The sequence below is a fragment of the Melopsittacus undulatus genome, chromosome 9, assembly GCF_012275295.1.
Source record: "Melopsittacus undulatus isolate bMelUnd1 chromosome 9, bMelUnd1.mat.Z, whole genome shotgun sequence".
In the NCBI taxonomy this organism is placed as follows: Eukaryota; Metazoa; Chordata; class Aves; order Psittaciformes; family Psittaculidae; genus Melopsittacus; species Melopsittacus undulatus.
The window spans coordinates 11,969,312-11,988,793 of NC_047535.1; the positions used below are offsets into that span (position 1 = coordinate 11,969,312).

General features: G+C 51.1%; 1 protein-coding gene across 10 annotated transcripts in view; it reads right to left on the reverse strand.

The window, feature by feature from the left end:
- Positions 1 to 19,482, reverse strand: part of CPEB1 (cytoplasmic polyadenylation element binding protein 1) — a 37,235-nt gene that overhangs the window by 11,345 nt on the left and 6,408 nt on the right. For 3 of the 10 annotated variants that reach the window (XM_031043208.2, XM_005142497.3, XM_005142498.2), the window contains exon 3: positions 11,312 to 11,500. In XM_031043208.2, coding sequence (XP_030899068.1) covers positions 11,312 to 11,500 — 189 coding nt within the window. Of the gene's footprint in view, positions 1 to 11,311; positions 11,501 to 11,765; positions 12,040 to 12,454; positions 12,475 to 14,239; positions 14,642 to 15,368; positions 15,389 to 17,067; positions 17,207 to 18,213; positions 18,236 to 19,191; positions 19,216 to 19,482 lie in introns of those variants that run through there. The other 7 variants (XM_031043213.2, XM_031043214.2, XM_031043212.2 and 4 more) reach the window with 7 other exon arrangements.

Below are 19,482 nucleotides of genomic sequence, written 5' to 3' on the forward strand. Positions count from 1 at the left end.
CCATCCAGTTCCAGCCCCTGCCACAGGCAGGGACACGTTCCACTGGAGCAGCTTGTTCCAAGCCCTGTGTCCAACCTGGCCTTGAACACTGCCAGGGATGGGGCAGCCACAGCTTCTCTGGGCACCCTGTGCCAGCACCTCAGCACCCTCACAGGGAAGAGCTTCTGCCTAAGAGCTCATCTCAGTCTCCCCTGTTCTGGCAGGTTCAAGCCATTCCCCTTGGCCTGTCCCTACAGGCCCTTGTCCCAGGCCCCTCTCCAGGTTTCCTGCAGCCCCTTTAGGCACTGGAGCTGCTCTCAGGTCTCTCCTTCAGGAGCCTTCTCTTGTCCAGGCTGCCCCAGCCCAGCTCTCTCAGCCTGGCTCCAGAGCAGAGCTGATCCAGCCCTCATAGCATCTCTATGGCCTCCTATGGGCTCTCTCCAACAGCTCCACATCCTTGTTCACCACAAATTTAGCTCCACATGCATTTCACAGCACATACGTTGGAAAAGGCACCCCAACAGAAAGATGTCCAACCAGATCCAGAACAGCTTTTATTCTTTCATGTGCTGGTTTAAATTTGCAATTTCAGACTTCCAGCACCTGCTCAGGACCATGCAGCTTCCTGGCCTGTGCTGCCATTCACAGCCATTTCAGAACTAGACCTTACTGGTAACATTGACCAAGACCATTTTAGAAGAGATGGATGTAAAGATGAGCCCTAAGGAGCTGGGCTTACAGATGCTGACAGCTCAAGGAAGGGCTCTGGGTAAATAAACCGCCTTCCCATTCTGCTGATGACAAATGATGCTTTAATGCCTTTAATAAGACCTTAAGAAAAACACCATATGGAGCATCCATTGCATTTACTCCTGACAGCTGTGGTCAACAGAAAGAGCTCTGCAACCATTCAGCTGTCCTCTGAACAAGTACTTGTGCTTTAGTTTGGGCCTGCAGGGCACCACTGAACAGAACAAGCCAACAGCACATCAGCAGAGCAGCACTGATGCTCTTTACTCCTTAGCATGACAGTTTTAGCCAAGTTACCTGGAAACAGCCCTGCCCAGTGCAAGAAAACCTCTCACCTTACAGCTGTCCAGGGCCTTCTGCTCAAGTTCTTTCCCCAAACAAAGAATACCAGTGGACACCCCTTACAGACTCCTCATAAGCCTGAAGGTGCATGTAACTATGCATGACACAAGAGACAGCACACCAGGCCACAGGTTCTTACACTGCCACAGTGTGTGGTATGTCTGGCCCCTACCTGCTCAAGATGCAGGCAGTTCCTCACTACATCCAGCAGTGGCACTGAATGCTGGATGAGCACATGCACACACTTCCTGAAGTCACCCTCTGAAGAAGTGTTCCAGCTTTTAAAAGCTGCAGGACCAGAGTAAAAAAGCCTATTGAGGAGTGACCAGCAGGCCTACAGAGCACGTCTGCAATGCCAAGGGCTTCAGAGGGTCACTTTTGCTGACTGGCACCACCAGCAAGGTTTGACAGAGACATTTCCATCTCCAGAGAGGAGATGACTCAGTGCAGGATGGATGGCAGACTTTCAGGACACCCCCCTTCATCCATCAGCTACTGCTTACACTGAAAGCTCACCCTTCTCCCCTCACCTCCTAGTACAGGCAAGGACAGATGAACAGGAAAACTCTTAGTAAGAGAAGCAGGGCAGAAGAGATGGGTTTCAGTGCCACATGCTTCTGCCTCCATTCATTACACATGCTGGGCCCAGAGGCTGTGGTGCCAAAGGCACATTCAGGACAGGGCAGCAGAGTTGGGAAGCAGCGTGACCAAGGCCCTGGAGACCAAACACAGGGCAGTTTCTTTTGTCATTTGTCAAATAAGCCCACAAAGAGCAAAGGCTGTGTCCTGAACAATGGCCTGCTGCAGCTCCAGAGAAACAGCTTGTCTGCAGTTTCTGCCACCAGCTAGGCCTCACTGTGGTGGGGTGGGAGCAGGCTGAATGGCTTTAGTCAGCCAAAAAGCAGCACCTCCTCCAGACACTAAGCAACTTGATGGCAAGAGAAGCATTTGCCTCTCTGAAAGACACATGGGCACCTTAACCACCTCCTCCAGCTTCAATGTACATCCCTGTAGTTCCAGCAGGGACACAAGCTGCCAGAGTGAGCTTCCCCCCATCACACAGCAGCACCAAGCTCCTGCTCACTGCAGGGGAAAGGGCAAGTGATGCTCTAGCCTAATTCTAAGTGAAGTTTCAGCACTTCATGGGCCCTCTCACTGCCAGCAGGAGCCAGCGAGCCCTGGGAGCACCAAAAGAATCAAGCCCAGCAGAAGCTGCCACCACAGATACAGGGCTGCAGCACACAGGACAGGAATGGGCTTTGCTCAGCACATTATTTCCCACTCTATTTGCTCCTCAAATGGAGCTGCAGCCTCTCAGAGGTGCACAAAGAAACAGGGAAAAGCTGCAGCAAGGCAAGTGGCACAAAAATTCCTTCCTCTTAAGTGAAGCAGCCCCAGGACAGGGCCCAGAGGTGGAGGTGACCCTGCCCTTGGTCCCTCAGAGCTCACTGAGTAGCACAGACACCTCCAGAGGCCCTGCCCAGCTCCAGTCCTCCCCATTTAATTATTATACTCATTACTCCCTTGAAAAAACAAGTCAGTGCTGGTGTAAAGACACCTGAAGTTCCAAGCACACATCCTCTCCAGAGCTGTACATCACAAGTCTCAATTGTCTTGAACCATCTGCCAGAGCTGCAGATGTGCTCAAACCAGCAGCAGCCACCATCTAAATATTAACTCCAGCACAGCCCTTTCTGTTTCTGAACTACCCAAGAGAAACCTCTGCCCTGCCAGATCCTTCATCTGGGGCAGAGAAGAACTGAGGATATGCAGGCAGCTATTTCTGGTTTGTTAAGAAGGGGGCAGGGGAATAGAAAAAGGCAGCATGATCCCATAGCTCAACCACAGAATTGGAGTCAGGACACCTGAGGGCTATTCTTGGCTCTGGCACCACAATGGTAAGTCACTTCCCCAGTATGCCCTGAAAAATGGAACCAGAACTAGGAACAGCTTCTTGCACTAACATTGAGAGCACAAGTACTTCTGTGTCAAGCAAGACATGGATGGCAAAAAATCTCACAGCTTCCTGAGGCAGGCATTTACTACTGTGTTCTGGGAAGGGAAAACAGAAGCACACAGTAAATATAACAACGGTCAAGACAGCTAAAATATGAGGCAGGATTGGAAGCGTGCAGGTGATTACATTCACTAAGCAGACTGCCACAGCAGAGCTCAGCACACTGAAACACAGCAGGTTTTAACTGCATCAGTCCCAGGAAGTTTTAAACTCCAACATATTCAGGTCAAATACTGAACAACATTCAGCTTTGCAAGCCTCAGGAACACACACCTCTATATTTAAGCACCGAACTCCTCTCCATTTCCTGCTGCAAGCCCAAGGTGGCAGCTCCACAAGTGTGACTGTATGTGTTAACAAGGGTGACTCATGTGCACCATTTGGCTGCATCCACGTTTGTGGGTGCCAGTCCATCAGGGTACCACCCTTAGAGGTAAAGCATGCTCTTTGGGGGTTCAATGGGAGCAGGCTGTTGGCCATACCCCACTGGGCAAGGCAGGATGGCTAAAGACAGGCTTTAGTCACAAATGCATGCAACCTTCTTTGAAAAATGGCACAAAAGCCTCTCAGGCCTTCAGCTGGCAAAAGGCTACTTGCTGTTGCTAGAGCAGCACACCCAGCACCACCAGTGATGCTAGCAGATTCCCAGTTCCCGCAGCTGCATGCCTCAGGTACAGCATGACAGCTTTAGGGGTTTGCTTCACCTTCCCTCTGCACTCTTGGAGAGAAAAAGCCCAAGCCAGAGGGGCAAGGAGGGGAGTTGGGCCCTTCTCCAGGGCCATGTCACACAGATGGTGGCAGCTGCTGTGTCAGAGCAGACTTGAGGCCTGCAGCAGCAGCACAGACATCACCCGTGAATCAGCTCTTTTGCCAGCCCTTAAGGGACACACAGAATGTCCTCTCAGAGAGGATGTGGTGCTGCTGGAATTGCCACCCCTGCCCTCAGCCTGTGCTCCCAGGAAAGCTCTTAGCTGAGGAGCACAACACCCTCTGGCAGCGGATCATTGCACTCTGAGTAGGAGGTTGAACTTCAGGAGGTCCTTTCCAACTTGAATTCCTCTATCACCCTAAAGACAGCCTGTCAAGAACACTGCCAAGGGCCTACGACATCCTCTTACAAGAGTCCCCACACAAGTCAGCCAAAGGCATTTCAGCTGTACAAACAGGTCACCACAATGACAGGTCATCCCACAACACCAACTCCACAGCCTGGCTGCCACAGTGACACCAGGGACAAAGTCAAGTCTACAGCAGGAACAGATGGATGTTGGACACTCAGGGTCTGTCTCACCAGAGCTGGGAAAGGGGAGGAGCAGCATCACTCCTACCTTCTGCTGCAGGCAGCCCCCATACACTGGGAGAGCAGCTCCAGAAGCTGCTGTGTGAAGTCCAGGCAGGTCCCTCCTTGGCTCTGAGTGGAAGCACACAGACCTGCACACACTGTGTTGCTGGTCATGAAGGCACTGAGCCAAAAAGCACACTCAGGACCTCTTCTAGAGGGTTACCACATTACTACTGCAGCAGACAGCACCTTTTCAATCCACATGCACAGCAAGCAGACACTCTGCTCTTAGGCAGGTAGTGGTACAATGGCTGGAAGAAAATACCACTCACCATTTCAGTGGCACCACCCTGGGGATCAATCTTACCCCAGGCCAGAGCTCCCACACAGCTAAACCACCAATAGCAATCGCAATGGGAAAAAAAGACTAAGCTAGAGCCACCCAAGAGCAGCTCTGATGCTCTTCTCAGAAGGGAGCTGCTTGTTCCAGCTCACTCAGGATCCAGCCCATGCTCCAGACCATAGCTGGAGCCAATAGCTCCCAGGCAGCTCTATGGGCCCCAAGTGTATTTGCAGATGGCAGCACCACCAGGCAGTGGAGCACCAACTGCATGTCTATGAAGAGAGAAGATATGCCACTGCTGGAGTGTTTTCCTCATCACATCAACAGTTCTAAACAGCTTGAAAAGCCTGTGCCTTCCTTGCACTCACGCTCATGTGCTGTTACCTCCAGAGAGCACACAGGCAGCAACAGCAGCCCCTCAGGGTGCTCCAAAGGCTGCAAAAGAACATCTTTCCCAGCAGAATCTAAGGGGAGGGGTTTGGGTGCCTGCTCCTGCAAGCACAAGAGACTGCCCTGACCCACTTCAGCTGGAGCTGGATGCAAGCAGAGATGCTGGTTCAGTTCCTGTGCCAGTTACTGCAGCTTGTTTCACAGCATCAGCCCAAATAAAAATAAATCTGTTCAGAAGCTGCTCAAATGGAAGCTTTAAGAGGAAGATTAAGAGCAACTTATTTGATACTTATTTGATTCTGGTAAGGAGCACACAGTCTGAAGCTATTCAGTGCTGGCTGCTTTCTACTCCACAGCACACAGAGCATGAGCAGGCCATGCTGAAACATGCTCAAGAAGTAAGTGCCCATTCAGCAGCCACATCAAGCACAGCCACAGGAAAGCCCTACAAGAGCTAAGAGGGCATGGGGCAAGCTTTTAGTAAGGCCATTTTAGGTACTCCTAAAGTACAACCACCAAGACAATAACCATGCAAGTCAAGCCAGCTCCCAGCTTTGCTCCCTTACAGCATTATTATAACAACCCCCAAAAAGGCACCACCACATTTGTGCCTCCACCAAGCCCTGAGCAGTAAGCTGGCTGCTCCAGCAGGACCAAGGCATACACACAGCTCTCAGGAAAGCCTGTGCTCCCCTCAAGGCAATAAGGTACACCAAGAACACAGGGAATTCAGGAACATGCACAGCCCCCACACCCTCCCCAGGTCTTAGGCTGGCAAGAGGTGGTCTGGTCTCCTCTCTGCTGCCACACTGCCAGCAGCATGAAGGAACCTTGCACCAAGTTTTCCAGGCAGGCTCAGGCTTAGCTCCAAGCCTCATTCAGGATGAGGTGCTCACTCCTGGACCTGAAGCTCCACTTTCACTAGAAAGAAAGGAATAAAAAAATCCCTGGATGCTCAGGGGACAGTCTGGAGTTACCCAGATGCTGAGCTCTCCTCTACCAGCATAAGCCTCCAAAACCTCCCTCTAGCACAAGGATTTTCATGCGGCCAAGCAGGAATACACAGGAGCTGAGGGCACACGCAAGCAGTCACTGAAGCCACTTGTCCAAGAGACTGCAGGTGAAAGAGCAGAGAGAGATGAGACACGCAGAGGGGCACAAAGCAGAGCTCTACGGAGCAGGCACTTAGCTCCATGGTGGATTAGCCCAGCAGCAAATCAAACACCCAGAGATGCGGAGGACTTCCCTCACTAATCCTTTGCCCCTCCAGGGTCTTCCTCAAGCCCTGCCACTCAGCATTGAAGCCAGCGGCTCAAGGAAGACCAGTGACTACTGTGTTGTACTTATCAGCATCAACCCCCCAGCCTGATCAGCAGCTCTCACTGGAGGGTTCTCAGGCGCCTGCCATCATACACAGCTCTCCCTGTGGTAGCAGCTCTCGAGTCCCTCCCGCTGCCACTGAAAAGAACGGCTGGGAGGCCACGACAACAGCCACACTCCCCTCTTACCCTTCAGAGGGGCTTTTGCCTTGAAGGTTTCAGAGTGATGAGCACTTGGAGGCCTCAGCTACCTGCCAGGCAAAACCCACACGCTGCCTGCAGTTCCAGCCTGGTATGTTTTCAGCAGCTACACATCAGTGTGCTCAAGCTGATTGCAGAAACAAGTTGCTCTGAGAAACAGGAGAGCCAGGGCTAGAAAGAGTCAGCAGGACCATTTCCCCAGCACCACAGTGACTCGAGCTGTAACCTTGCAGGGCAGAGAATGAGATAGCAGCAGCCAGCAGAGAGAGCACAGAGGAGGCTGGAGCTGCAGTCTCAAGAGCAGATCCAAGGAAAAGCTCAGATCTGTTGCTGCACCAGCAACTTCAGGGTCACACAACAAGCAGACACATACACAGCAAGGTGGTCCATCCAACATAATCAGGAAGCACTCAGCTGCTCAGGCTGGGTGCCTGGAGAGGCCAATGACCTCTTCAGAGCTGATCCTTTTGAAAACCCCCTTGCTAGCTGGCATTGCAAACCCAGTGTTAACAGCCTGCTTTTAGGATTATTTCCCCAATGGGAAAGTCTGCTGTCCCACATAGGGACAACCTCCCAATGTAGGGCAGGACAGACCAGCCAGACCAAGCAGCTGGCACACAGCTAGAAACCAGCCAGGGAGACACAAAATCTGCACACAGATTTGCCTGTGTCCTGCTGTCACCTGTTCTCCAGGCAAAAACTGGATCAAGACCCCATTTCCTTGTGCTCCTTGAGGAGCAGGGCAGGGAAGGTAAAGGATACCATCAAGGGCAGTCCTGTCTCACTGCTTCTAACCCCTCCTTGCCTCTGCAGTGCAATGACTTGAAGGTTTAACACATGCATCTGCCTATATGAGGCTACTTTAAAGAAGGGGAAACTGCCTCAAGAAATACAGCCAGGGATGGTTGGACTGGAAGTGGTCATGGACAGTTTCCTGCAAAAGCCCCTCCCTAGGCCACACAGCAGGTTTCTGGGACTTGAAGTATTTCCAGCCTGACAGATCTAGGGGCAGCAGTGGGTTTGAGATGCCTTTCCTGCTATGAGACAGCAGTTCAATCCTACAGCCAATAAATGCAGGCAGCTCAAGCCTGCAGCAGATGCCTCCTCTCAGAAAGGCACCCTCCAGACACTTAGCTTAGGGACTGGCAGCGCATCTGGCATGCTCAAGGGCTAAGGACACGTCCTCCGTGTGCTACAGCTCTGGATCCAGGAGGAAAACTTGCACCAATAACCTTGTCTGGGTGCAAGGAGCTTTTTGGGAAGTGGGGATGTGGGCAGGATCAGAGCATACAAACCACTCCGGCCTCCTTCAGCATGGCCCCACCAGCAGCAGGCACCTGATCCCACTGCACCAAGCTGCACAGTGACACAGCCCCAGGAGCACAAGGTGACACCAGGAGGGTTTGCAGCCAAAGGTCCTTCCCAGGCCGAGACAGCTCCGCGCTGGAGGGACTGCGCAGAGAGGCCCGAGCTCATCAGTACTGGAGAACAGGCACTGCAGGGGACCACATCAGCAATATTTTTAGCCTGATTGTTTGGTTTTTTTTTGCATTTCCACCCTTCCAGCCACCTCCCCGTGGGTCTGCGCAGCTGAGTCACTGCTGGAACCTTCCAAACGCTTGGGTGCCAGCAGCACAACGGCTCTTCCTGGCAGTGCCACCCCTCCCCAGCCCCTGGAACAGCCCAGCACTGACACAGCCTCACCTGCTCTTGGGACACCCCAAGGGAGACCCCAGCTCTGAGGCTCTCAGGCCTCAGCACTGGGAAGCAGGAGCACCCAGACACAGCAATATCCTTTCCATGTCCTCCTTGTCTCCACCACAGCACTGCCAGGCCACCTGGCAGCATCAATATCTGCCAGCTCATCTATCTGTACAGCTGTCAGTCACAGAAACACTTCTCTGCCACCCCAAAAGGACATTTCACAGACTTTCAGAAGACATCTCTAAACTACAGGAGCCCCCTCCCCAGGGGCTCTTCGTTGCCACTCCAAGGCCCTTGCAAAGGAGGAAAGATGAAGCTCTACAGAAACAGGTGTGGGCCAGCTGAAGCAGCACCATAGTGCTGCACAGGTATCAGCCCTTTACTTCTCCAGCCAGCAAATGCCATCCCCACAGCTCTGCAAACGGGGGAGTAACAGGAGCCCAGACCAAGAAGCACTCCTAGGAGTGCTAGGAGAGTGGGACTGAGACAGAGCACTGTGTCAGAACCACGACACCCCCAGCCACATGGCACAGCCCTCTGCAGAGCTGCTGAAGGCCAAAGGCTCCTCTGCAGAAGCAGCACAGCTGCGTTTGGGCTGGTTCTACACCCCAGCCATCCCCCCTTCACATACCAAGGGGAATATCAAGAGAAGTGAGAAAATAGGCCTCTCCACACAGTATTGGGTGCCATCTTCCAGACGCCATTACCATGCACTGTCACAAACACCCACTGGGTGCAGACCACCAGAGCACAGGGCAGTGCCCGAGGTCAGATCGTTTCAACAACAGGCCTCTGCAGCAGCAGGAGCTCCAGCATGAGGAACTGCAGTCAGCAGGGGCACCCAACACCACATACACCCTCAAAGAGCAGGTAGGCTGCTGGAGCGCCTTCAAATCAGCTCCAAATCCATCTCCCTCCTGAAACCAGAAGTCCCTCCATGCAGATAGTGACACCCCCACCATAGTCCTCTTGGCCCCACCAGCCAGGCCATGACATGCAAAGGCTGCCACAGGCTTGTGTGAGCACTGCCTGCCTGAACACTGCAGACACAGCCCTGCCTCTACCAAAGCAGCCTGCCAGGAACATGACCGGGAGAAGACAGAGGCAGCAGGTCAGGTTGGGCTGGGACACCTGCACAGAGTGGTCACCTCTGTGTGCAGTAGCCCCTGTTCTGCAGCACCGTTGTGCAGAGGCCAGGTGTCGTGAGCAGCAGCAGCAGCACCATTCCACAGGGATGTTGGCTGCTTTAAGCGTGCTCTTCACAGTAAAGATCCTGTAACAGAGGTTCAGTGCCCCATAGTCTGCTAACCACTGTGTGCACCAGAGTGCACAGCTCTAAGGCACCTGGCCAGCCCACCGCACACTAATAACTTTCATTTCTGCCTACTCTACCAAGGTTTTGGCTGGCAACTAAAGAAGGACAGGTGTTGAGCATGTGGTATTACCTGGCTCATTAGGATAAGCCCACAGGACCATGTGCTGGAGGACAGCTACTGCAGCCTGACTGTACTAGCACTCAAGCCAGTAGTACCCTAAGTACCAGTGCTGGGGCCCACACACAGGCCGGGGTGCTGAGTCTAGTGGAAGTCAGCTGCAGGAACTCAAGTGGGCCATGCTGATGAAGCTGATCCAAACTCCACTATCGCAGAACTGATGTCTTTGTTTTACAGCCCATGCAGCAACATTCAGGGCTGTGTCCAAGAAGCTCTCTCTATTCAAGGGCAGCATCCTCTGTACATCAGAGGTGGTCAACAGCTCTCCCTTGCCCCCCCAACATCTACATGGGCAATGGCACTGCCCATGCCACCCCAGAAGCCATCTACATTCCTGTCAGCACCAACTTTATGCCTGGGGCCTCCTGTGTCACCCAAGCCTGAGCAGAGATGCACTACCCTTTTAACAAAGCAGCAGCATGCTGCTATAAAAGGATGAGTTTCTGTAGCAACCAGGCTGAACTTGTACAAACTCTGCCAAAGCACTAGATCTTTCCACAGACTGATACTTGAACAAACACAGCACTGCTTGTGAAACTGTTTTTTAGTCCTCAAAGGCTGGGAAATGAACTCTTCCTTCTGTTTTATCCCCCTGCTCTGTCAGCATCCTGAGGAGATGCTAGATGCATCACCCCTTTCCCCTCCTGTGGTATTAGAGAGGGCTGCTGCCTCTGGAAGAGTTAACTGTACCCTGAACCACTGAAAGGGAACCACCCAGTACCCCAAAACCTCCCGATACAATGCCAGCTGCAAAACCAGCCTGAAAAGGATGTAGAAGGAAGGGCAAAGCCAGCAGTGCATGGCTGCAAGCCCAGACCCTGCCCATCATGTAGGTTTGCACTGGACCAAAAGAGTTAAAGGCAGAAGCCATTCCACTGCATCTCCTCCAGCCCACTGCCAGGCACAGGCCGCTATTTCTGGTTGAACGTAGGAGTGGAGAAGGATTCCTCCAAGTCTCCCACCAGGCTGTGAGCTAGTGCCTGAAGTTGTTCACCCAGTGCCGGCTGCGCCTACCACACCCCACGGACCAAGTTCCAGTGGGAGTGCGGCTGAAGCACAGGAGCGAGCAGGATGGAGCGGGATGAGGGAAACCCTGCTGCAGAGCTACCTGCCACCAGGTATTTGCAGAGGCTGACGTTGCAAAGTTTAGCCTTCAGACACCACACCCCCCACCCACTCCCTCCAAACAGGGAGAGGATTTCTCATCTTTCAGAGAGGCTATCCCTCCACCAGCCTTGCAGCATCAAGCAAAACAAACCCCGGCACTTCTTGTCTGCAGTGAACTGACAGCAGAGCATAGGGGGCTGTGGCACCTGCAGCCACAGCCTCCCCAACTCAAACCACCACATTACACAAGCATTACAGGTCACAGAGCCCCCATCAGTAACTGCCAGCACCCTGTTACACAAGCAAATAGCTCCACATTAGCTTTAAACCAGCCAGAAAAATAGAAATGAATACAACAACTGTTGCTGCAAGTGTCAGACTCACCCGACTGTGTGCTGGTTTGTGCTGCAGCGTCAGAGTCCTGGGTGCTCCAGGGTCTGTCCCACCCTGTCAGGTTGAGGGACTGCAGGCCAAGGCACAGATCATTGGTGTCTGGGAGGCCACGGGAAGACTCTTGCGTGGACGTGGGGAAAAGCATCCTGCTTGCCACTGCTTCTTCAGAGTCCTGGAAGTCTGCTCAGATTGAGAACAAACAGAAGCTTGAGAGTTCAGGGCTGCTTTTTTTCTTTCTAAAGCAGGAGTTTTTCCAAAGCGTTAAGCCCTGAGTCGGGTCTCTTGCTGCTCTGAAGCCACAGCTCCTGCAACTGGCCGTTGCACCCCAAAAGGGAGGGCTACCATATGTCCAGAAACCAGCCCCCCACCCCCTAAGCCCCTCCACCTTCCTATCCCGTCTGCATTACTGACTGGGTCAGCATGTGACCAGGCTGCTGATGCTTACTGTGCTGACAGTGACGTCACTCAGCCATGCAAGAGAACTGCATCAGCTCTTACAAAATAAAAGGTAAGAAGAAAAGCTAAGATTTCCCCAAAAGATGAGGGCAGGCAGTAGGAGAGGTGCAGCTCCAAAGAATCGAGGGAGCAGGCAGCACAAAAGCAGGGCTCCACAATACAGCACGGCAGCCAAGGCAGCAATCCCCCCAGCAACGACTAAAGCAGCAGCAGCAGCAGCAGAGACAGAGCAGACAGTTAGTTTTAGTGCTACCCAGCACTCCTGTCCCCGCCTCCCTCCACCCACAAAACCTAAAAACACTTTAGTTCTGGACAGGCTCCAGCTGCTGGCTCCAATTCAGAGCCCAATGCAAAGCTTCACAATTCTGCTAGCATAATCTATTTGGTTCAACTTGGCCACTGTGCCTCACTGACTCTGCATTGTTTACCACCAAGCAACAAGGATAACCTTCAACCCCCAGCTACCCAGAGAGAAGCCCATTATCCTGCTCCAGCCTGGGCAAGTACATCACACCAGTACAGGAGGAAGAGAATGGGCTGGAGAGCAGAACATGTTTCCTATCAGGAATTTTTCATGGCCTGTTTACTTCCTGCCTGCCCAGTGCCCCCCTTTCCCTGCGATCCTCTCCCCTGCAGGGTGTTCACAAGCCTACAGTACTGGAGACACCGGATTCTCACCTTGGTTTAAGCCTGTGCCAACAGCCTAAGGAAACCCAGCAGGTTCATAGTCTGAGAATTCCAGTTTAATGCAAGGATCTGGGGGCTGATGAAACCACAAGATGCTCAGCTGTGTTACCCAAAATCTGAGTCAGAGGGCATTTATAAGCCAGCTACCAAGCAGCAGCAGCTGCTCCTCCTCCTCCCCCTGCCCCCACAGCCTCCCACTGTGCCATCAGATGTACACCTCAACACACCCTACTGGCTCCCCAGCAGGCCCTGCAGTCACTCCAGCCTGTTCACGTTATCCCTCACATGCAACCCTGGCCATCCCAGACAGCCCAACAGCATTCCTGGCCTCCTTTTCCACATCCACATCCCATGCCACTTAGTTGCTCACATCCTAGACAAGGGCTAATGGCAGCTGGGTACCATACATAAGACAAAATCTGTTGCTGCCACTGGAGGTGGGACCCTCACCTTCATCCCATGGCAATTTGGGAAGCACCAACATTCTCAGTTCACAGTGAGGGGATACTGCAGCACAGTAGTTGAGATAAAAGCAGCTAAAACTGTACCTGCTGACAACACACCACCTTCCCCCTTCCTTCCCAGCTGCAGCCTCCCACAGCCTTTCACCAGGATAGCATCCACCAGGGCTTTTCCTACTCCTAGTAGTACTAGTACAAGCTGTAGTGCCAATTCAGTCACATTACTATCAAGCACCTGTAACAGCATCAGCTATTCCCCCACTAGCACCACACTGCATCTTCAGCAGGGTTTTTCACTGCACTCATTCTTCCAGTATAGTTTTTGGATCACTTGTTTTGGACAGGCCCTAAAAACATTCCCAACGCAGCTGTAGGGAGGAAGGATAAAGGCACACTGCTCAGACAACTCTGTTCCCACAGCAACCATAACTTGCCCATATGAATGTATAACATTCCTGCATTTATGCAAATGTACAAGCCCTGTGCACCAGCCCAGATCCCCAGCAGCAGGAGACCTTTGGGGACCAGAATCCCATTCGGTCTTATATCTTCAAGATTAATCCCCACCAAGCTTCACCTTCTGGGAAGCATGGACACAGACAGAAAGCTGACAGAACTTGAATCCTACCTGGACCCAACATCTTGGATGAAACCCACCACTGAATAAAGAAAGCAGGGAACAAATTCATCAGCAACGGGAAGCATCCAGCCCCAGTTTCCCCTAACCATCCATATTTTTCAGGAAATCAGCTGTTTAGTTTAATGGAATCCAACCAGACTCAAGTTCAGAGGATCCCTCTAACAAACTTCAATCAAAATCAAAGACAAGCACCTGCAACCCAGTCACAGGCCTAACTGGTGAAGCAGAGTAGGGTTTGCTCAGATAAGCAGCATTTTAGCCTTAGCCCCTCTCCCCTCTGCAGCAGACAGGCAGCACAAGCCTGCTCCCCCCCACACACACACGTCCCCATCCCCAACACTCCCAGCCCTGCTGAAAGATGAATCCAGGTCATTGAGGAAAAACATCTTAAACAGAAATCAAACAGATTTCTGGAATAGTTATTTTAAGAGTCAGAGTCTGGAAATCTGTTACAAAGCAACTCGGTTGTTGAAGGCAGACAAAACCAACAGGATACTAGGGCAGGAAGAATTATTCTCCTACAGAAACTCAGTCTAAAGATTCAATATCAAGTTATTAATAAGCAAATGCCTACCAAATATTAAAAACCTTCACTCTGTAACCTGACACAGCCCAACCTGAACGCTTCCCTGCTGACTTTTCCAAGCCCCAAGAACCAGCATGAGTCTTTCCAACCTGGATTTTTGTCCGGAGTTGCTACTGGAAGCCAAGCATCCTGGCAGAGGGAGTCGTGCTGCTCCGTGGTGGAAGAGGCTGAGCTCCCACCTCCCGAACCCCTGAGCTTGGATTTCCACAGCATTTCCAGAAGAGCTCTTCAGTGATGTGCTCACTTGCCAGTCCCAGAGCAGGCAGCTCTCCTAGAAGATGTCTACCTGTCTGTTCCAGAGATCCCTAGAGCTGGGGCACACCGCAGCACAGGCTGGTGGGCTTTCCACACCACCACCCAGATGGGAAGCTGCATTTTTCAGCCTTCAAATGTTAGCACTGCATTTAAGATGTGTCAAAGGCTTCTCAAGGGGCAGCATCTCGACACAGTTCAGCTCTCCAGTTCAAGCTGAGCAGCCCAGCCAGCAGACACAAGCTACACCTCCAGCCGCTTGTCCCCACCCCAGCACACCCTGCCACTTACACCAGTTTAGGCAGATGAGTTTCCAAACAGGAAGCTGGGATGGGGAGCTGAGCTGGTTAAAACCAAGCCATGGGGAGTTAGGCTCATTCCCCTGGTCTGGTATGCAGTGTGGCTGCAACAGACAGGCATTTGAAGCAGAAAAAGAGTTAGAAATTACAGCCCAAGCCTGCATGGGGAGAGCAAGAACAGGCTGGCACCAGGATCTGGTATCCACAGGCAGTTTGGGGCAGGTAGGTTAAGGTAGCATGAGAAGAGCTGAGCCTGATTCAGCCCCTGTCCCATAGCAGCAGCATCTCTGCACCATCAGACTTAGTCTTGAAAGGTGATGCTTCAGCCAAGCACAAAGCCACTCGAGTATCTGAGGCTTCCAGACCTAGGCCATTCACAAAGCCAGTTAAAAAGCCAGCAAACAAATGGGTTTTAAACTAAAAACCTGAGAAAATCCAGAGACAGAAGGTAATAGAATAGTTAAACATGAACCAAACAAGCCAGATCCTATTCCTCCTGCCTCTGCAGCCAGAAAAGGTCTCCCTTTGCTCCCACATGCTAGTTTCTAACAGAGCCCGACTACAGAGGAGGTCCCTACACAGACAAGGCTGGCTCCTGAGCAGAGTGCAGGGGAAGGATAAGCACAACTCAGCTGTCAGCTCTGCTCACTGACAAAACCAGACTCACCCCTAGAGCTCTGTCCAAGTCTGAACTTCCAAATCAGATCCAAAGTAAGAGGCAAGGTGAGCATTTCTGAGGCTTCTGGATCACACAAATGTTTTGCCTTTCACACCTCTTTACACCTCCAGTTGTAAAAGGCTGGGAATTGCATCACGGAAAACTCAACTCCAAGTACATTTTGCACACAAGGCAAGCAACTCAAGTGAAAGGGTATAGAGGATGAGTCAACTGTATTCCTGAGGTACAGTACGAATCATCAGGAGCTTCAGGAAGCTCTTGTTAGGCATAAACCTGCTAGTTATAGGAGGTTTTTCCAATACATAACTAAACATCTCCCCTGTAATCTGAAAAATTCCTCAAGTGGAGACATTTGCTGCTGCATGACCCATTTCACAGCCAGAGAGGAGTCTGCCTTGTTCCCATAAGAGCACCTACACAAACCAAGGAAAAGAAGGCACTGGAGCTCACCCTGCTGCTCTGCCTACCTCTTCCCAGAGGAAGAGCCATAGGATCACAGCCCCAAAACTTGACTGACAGAGCACATTACATCATGAAACCTGCTGGATCCTCAGCACCACCATCCAATTTGCAACTACTTCAGAGTCACATAGCTCTAGGCCAAGTCCCTGCTCTCTATAGAGCACCCACTGTGATCTGTTGAAGAAGCTCATTTACTTAAGCTACCTCCCAGCACAGAAAAGCACTGCATCCAACTAGGCAAATACCTGTTAAAGTGACACTTAAAATACAAAGGCCTAGAACCAAAGGCAGTAGATTTACATCTTTTTTGAGACACAGGTGTTAAAGTTCCCCATTCTGGATGTGCATTCCTGGCACACAGCAGCTACCTGGGGAAAGCAGAACAGTTCACAAGTGCCAGGGTCAGGTGAGCTCCTGCTAACAGCCTTGCCCTGCCTCAGGCACCCTGGTAACCCCATGCTCTCCACCCAAGCTGTGCTACATTTTGGGTCTCTGCAACACCTTGTCCCTGCATCCAAGACCACAGAGATCAGGTCAGCTGCATCCGGAGCAGCCCAGACTTTCCTCATGGCTGCAGGGCAGTGAAGAACAGAAGAATTTACATTATAGTATCAGAGAGGACTTTCTGGGTGGCCAAACAAATGCTAAGTCATTACTTGAGTGCAGTTGAGGTCAAGCATGAAGGCAGTTTTGATATCAGCTACTCTGGGTTTGCATTTGTCCTTCAGTTTTCTTTAAATAAAGTAGCCACTGAGAATTGTTAGGACCTGATGGGCCATAAGTAACTGAACTACCCACCTTAACCCACTCCCATCCCCAGGAAGTCATTGAAGCAGCTCCTGTTTTCTCCACAAAAAGAACTATCAACTTAAAGCAAAATAGTGGCTCCTTAGTCTCAATTAAGTGAGCAGAGGTTAATGAAAGGGAAATCAAGGCTGCTGGGACACTTGAGGTACCTACAATCCTTTTAAGCCCTTTGTTTTAAGCCAGCATTGCCTTCAGTTGAAGCCAGGTGAGGAAGTGGACATGCAAAAGGTGAAGATGGAACTTTATCCACCACTCTACTTTGAGATGGAAGGTATGCCAGGACAACAGGATGATCATTTCAAAAGCTGGTTTAGGGGTTTTAGCCAAATCTAGTAGCAGCAGGTTCCACCCAGCAAGGCCCAGCTTTAGAGCCTGGCCAACAAACCACCTACTACCTTCAGAAACTGACTTTACTCACACTGTTATTCAGGCTGGTGATGAACACTCAGATCAGCTTTAAATCTGGGAGAGGAGAACCACATTTCCTGTGAAGCAGTACCTCCAGGACAGGCTGTGCTCGAGCAACACTGGCAGGAGTGGAGCTGGTGGCAGGTTGGCTCCTGCCTCTATCAAGGTCATGTTTTCCCTCCCATCTCCAACACCACACTGAAGGTTAATGTCTGTACTATACACTCGAGAGAAGACTGAATCAGCCTGAAAGGCAGGTGTTTTGAAGCACCACATGATCCTGCCCCAGAAGCTACCAGACAGGTTCTACAATTACAGCTTTCACCACCCTACTCCACTGTACCCTTCAGTCTGGGCCAGCAACCTAAACCTGGTGCTTGGGGAGCTCCCAAACTGCTGCAGTGACAACCAGGCCAGGCCTGACAACTCTGCTCATTTTGAGAAGGCAACTAAGTTCACCAAGGATTAGTATTAACTGCAAATTGATCTTTCCAGAGATTTAATATTAGGTACAGCAAGCTCAACCTCCAGTGGCAGCCCCTTCTGCTACACAGCTCTGGGTAACTCCCCAGCTGCTGAGCAAGCCTGTTCTCTCACATTGCTCACACAGCTGCTGTGCTGATCTATTCTCACACCACCTTGCCACACACCTCATCACACCAAGGAAGGTGTCTCCACACGTGTTTCCCCAATAGCATTAGTGAAAGGTCATGAACTTCTGCCTTCCCTTCTCACCATGTGTAATCCTCTTAATGCTGAGAGGGGCTTCTTAAACACAAGTCCAATCCAGGATAAATTTAGTTTGACCTGAGGAAGACAACTGAAAAGCTTGAGGGACCACGAAGAGATTAAAATATAAGTATTTCCCCTGCTAGAACAAAATCTCTTACCCAGGCTCTCACTCCAAAAGTGTTTATGTTGTAAAGAGACAATCCCTTCACCTGTTACAGCTGCTACATTCAGAGTGGATCTCCAAGCTCATTAAGCCTGCCCAAGCCATGAGTTTCATGATAGTAGAACTTAACTACAATGCACAAGTTGTTCTTGCACTGAGTAGAAGCACCAGAGGCTCATGAATTCTTCAGAAATGATTTAACCTAGGACAATGACAAGACCCCACATAACATCAAGGGTCTCTGCTCTACTGGTCACCTACCTGGAAGCCAGGCTCACTGAAGGCAAGACTGATTCTGCAGAGCCTCATCTTGTTCACTCAGAGGCACAGCCCACAGCTCCAAGAGTCCACTTCCAGCTCTAAATCACCTGCCCCACACAGGGGAGTTGCATTATATTCTGGTTTAGTAATCAGCTGCTCAGCCTTACAGCCACTGGGTACTATTCCTACAAAAAACAAGCCAGGCCAGGGGCCAAGTGCTGACACCTCCCTACCTTGCAGGTCACTGCTGCCCAAGGATTCACATCCTTGCTGACAGCAACAGCTTCAGGGAGAAAATGCCCAACAGCAACACATGAAACAGATTCTGCTCATCTTTTCTGACCCAGAGACAGAAGGAAGCTTGCAGAACTGCTGCATTCAGACCCTCATCACCTACTGAGACATCCTGACTAAATGCAAAGGAAGCTAGGCTGGCACTGCAAGGAGACTCATAACTCTGAACCCTGATGCACTGGCAGATGCTGACTCATCCACGTACTTCAGCTGATAACTGCTGCCTGGCTGGGGCAGCACAGGTTGTACTCTATTATCAGCCTCTCTTGTAGCCCGAAGCACTTTCTGAAGGAGAACCCACATTTTCCATTAGCCTGAACAGTGAGGGCACCCCTGGCAGCCACTCCCAGCCCTGGCTCAGCAGGGTCCAGCTTCCTTCAGGAAGCCTCTTTCCTCCCACCATCACAAGCATTTGTGCCACTGTACAAAGGATTTGATACAAGCTAAAAGCCTTCTGCCAGCTTAACTCACACTGAGAAGGGCCTCCACCCTGGTCCCCAAGGTGCACAAGTGGCTGTGTCAACACTCAATTGTGAGACTGGCCTCAACTGCTACATCAGTAACAAGAAAAAACTGCTTAGGATAGCCCAAAAAGCACAACTTTTGGCTGCTGGTTGCCCTGCAGCAGAAAGTGTTTGCTAGAGGAAGCCTCCCTTTTCTACATGCAAGCCACATCATACTTACCTGTAAGAGCTCTTGCCCCAGCTTAGAGAAGAGCTTCCATAGTCTAGAAGCCAGTACTGCAAATTAAAACGGATGTTCCAGCTCCAGACCTCAAACCAAAACAAACCCACATCATCTCTAGTGGCAGGGGTGTTTCTTTTACCAACTAAGTTAACTTTGACAAGTAAGGTGAAACTTAAGAAACATTCCCATTGCAAATTCTAAATGGAGTATGAAGGGCTATAGCCAAGATTCCAACAAGGCAGCCAGAACCAACTCTTTTGTAATGAGATAAAGGAAAATACTGTCATT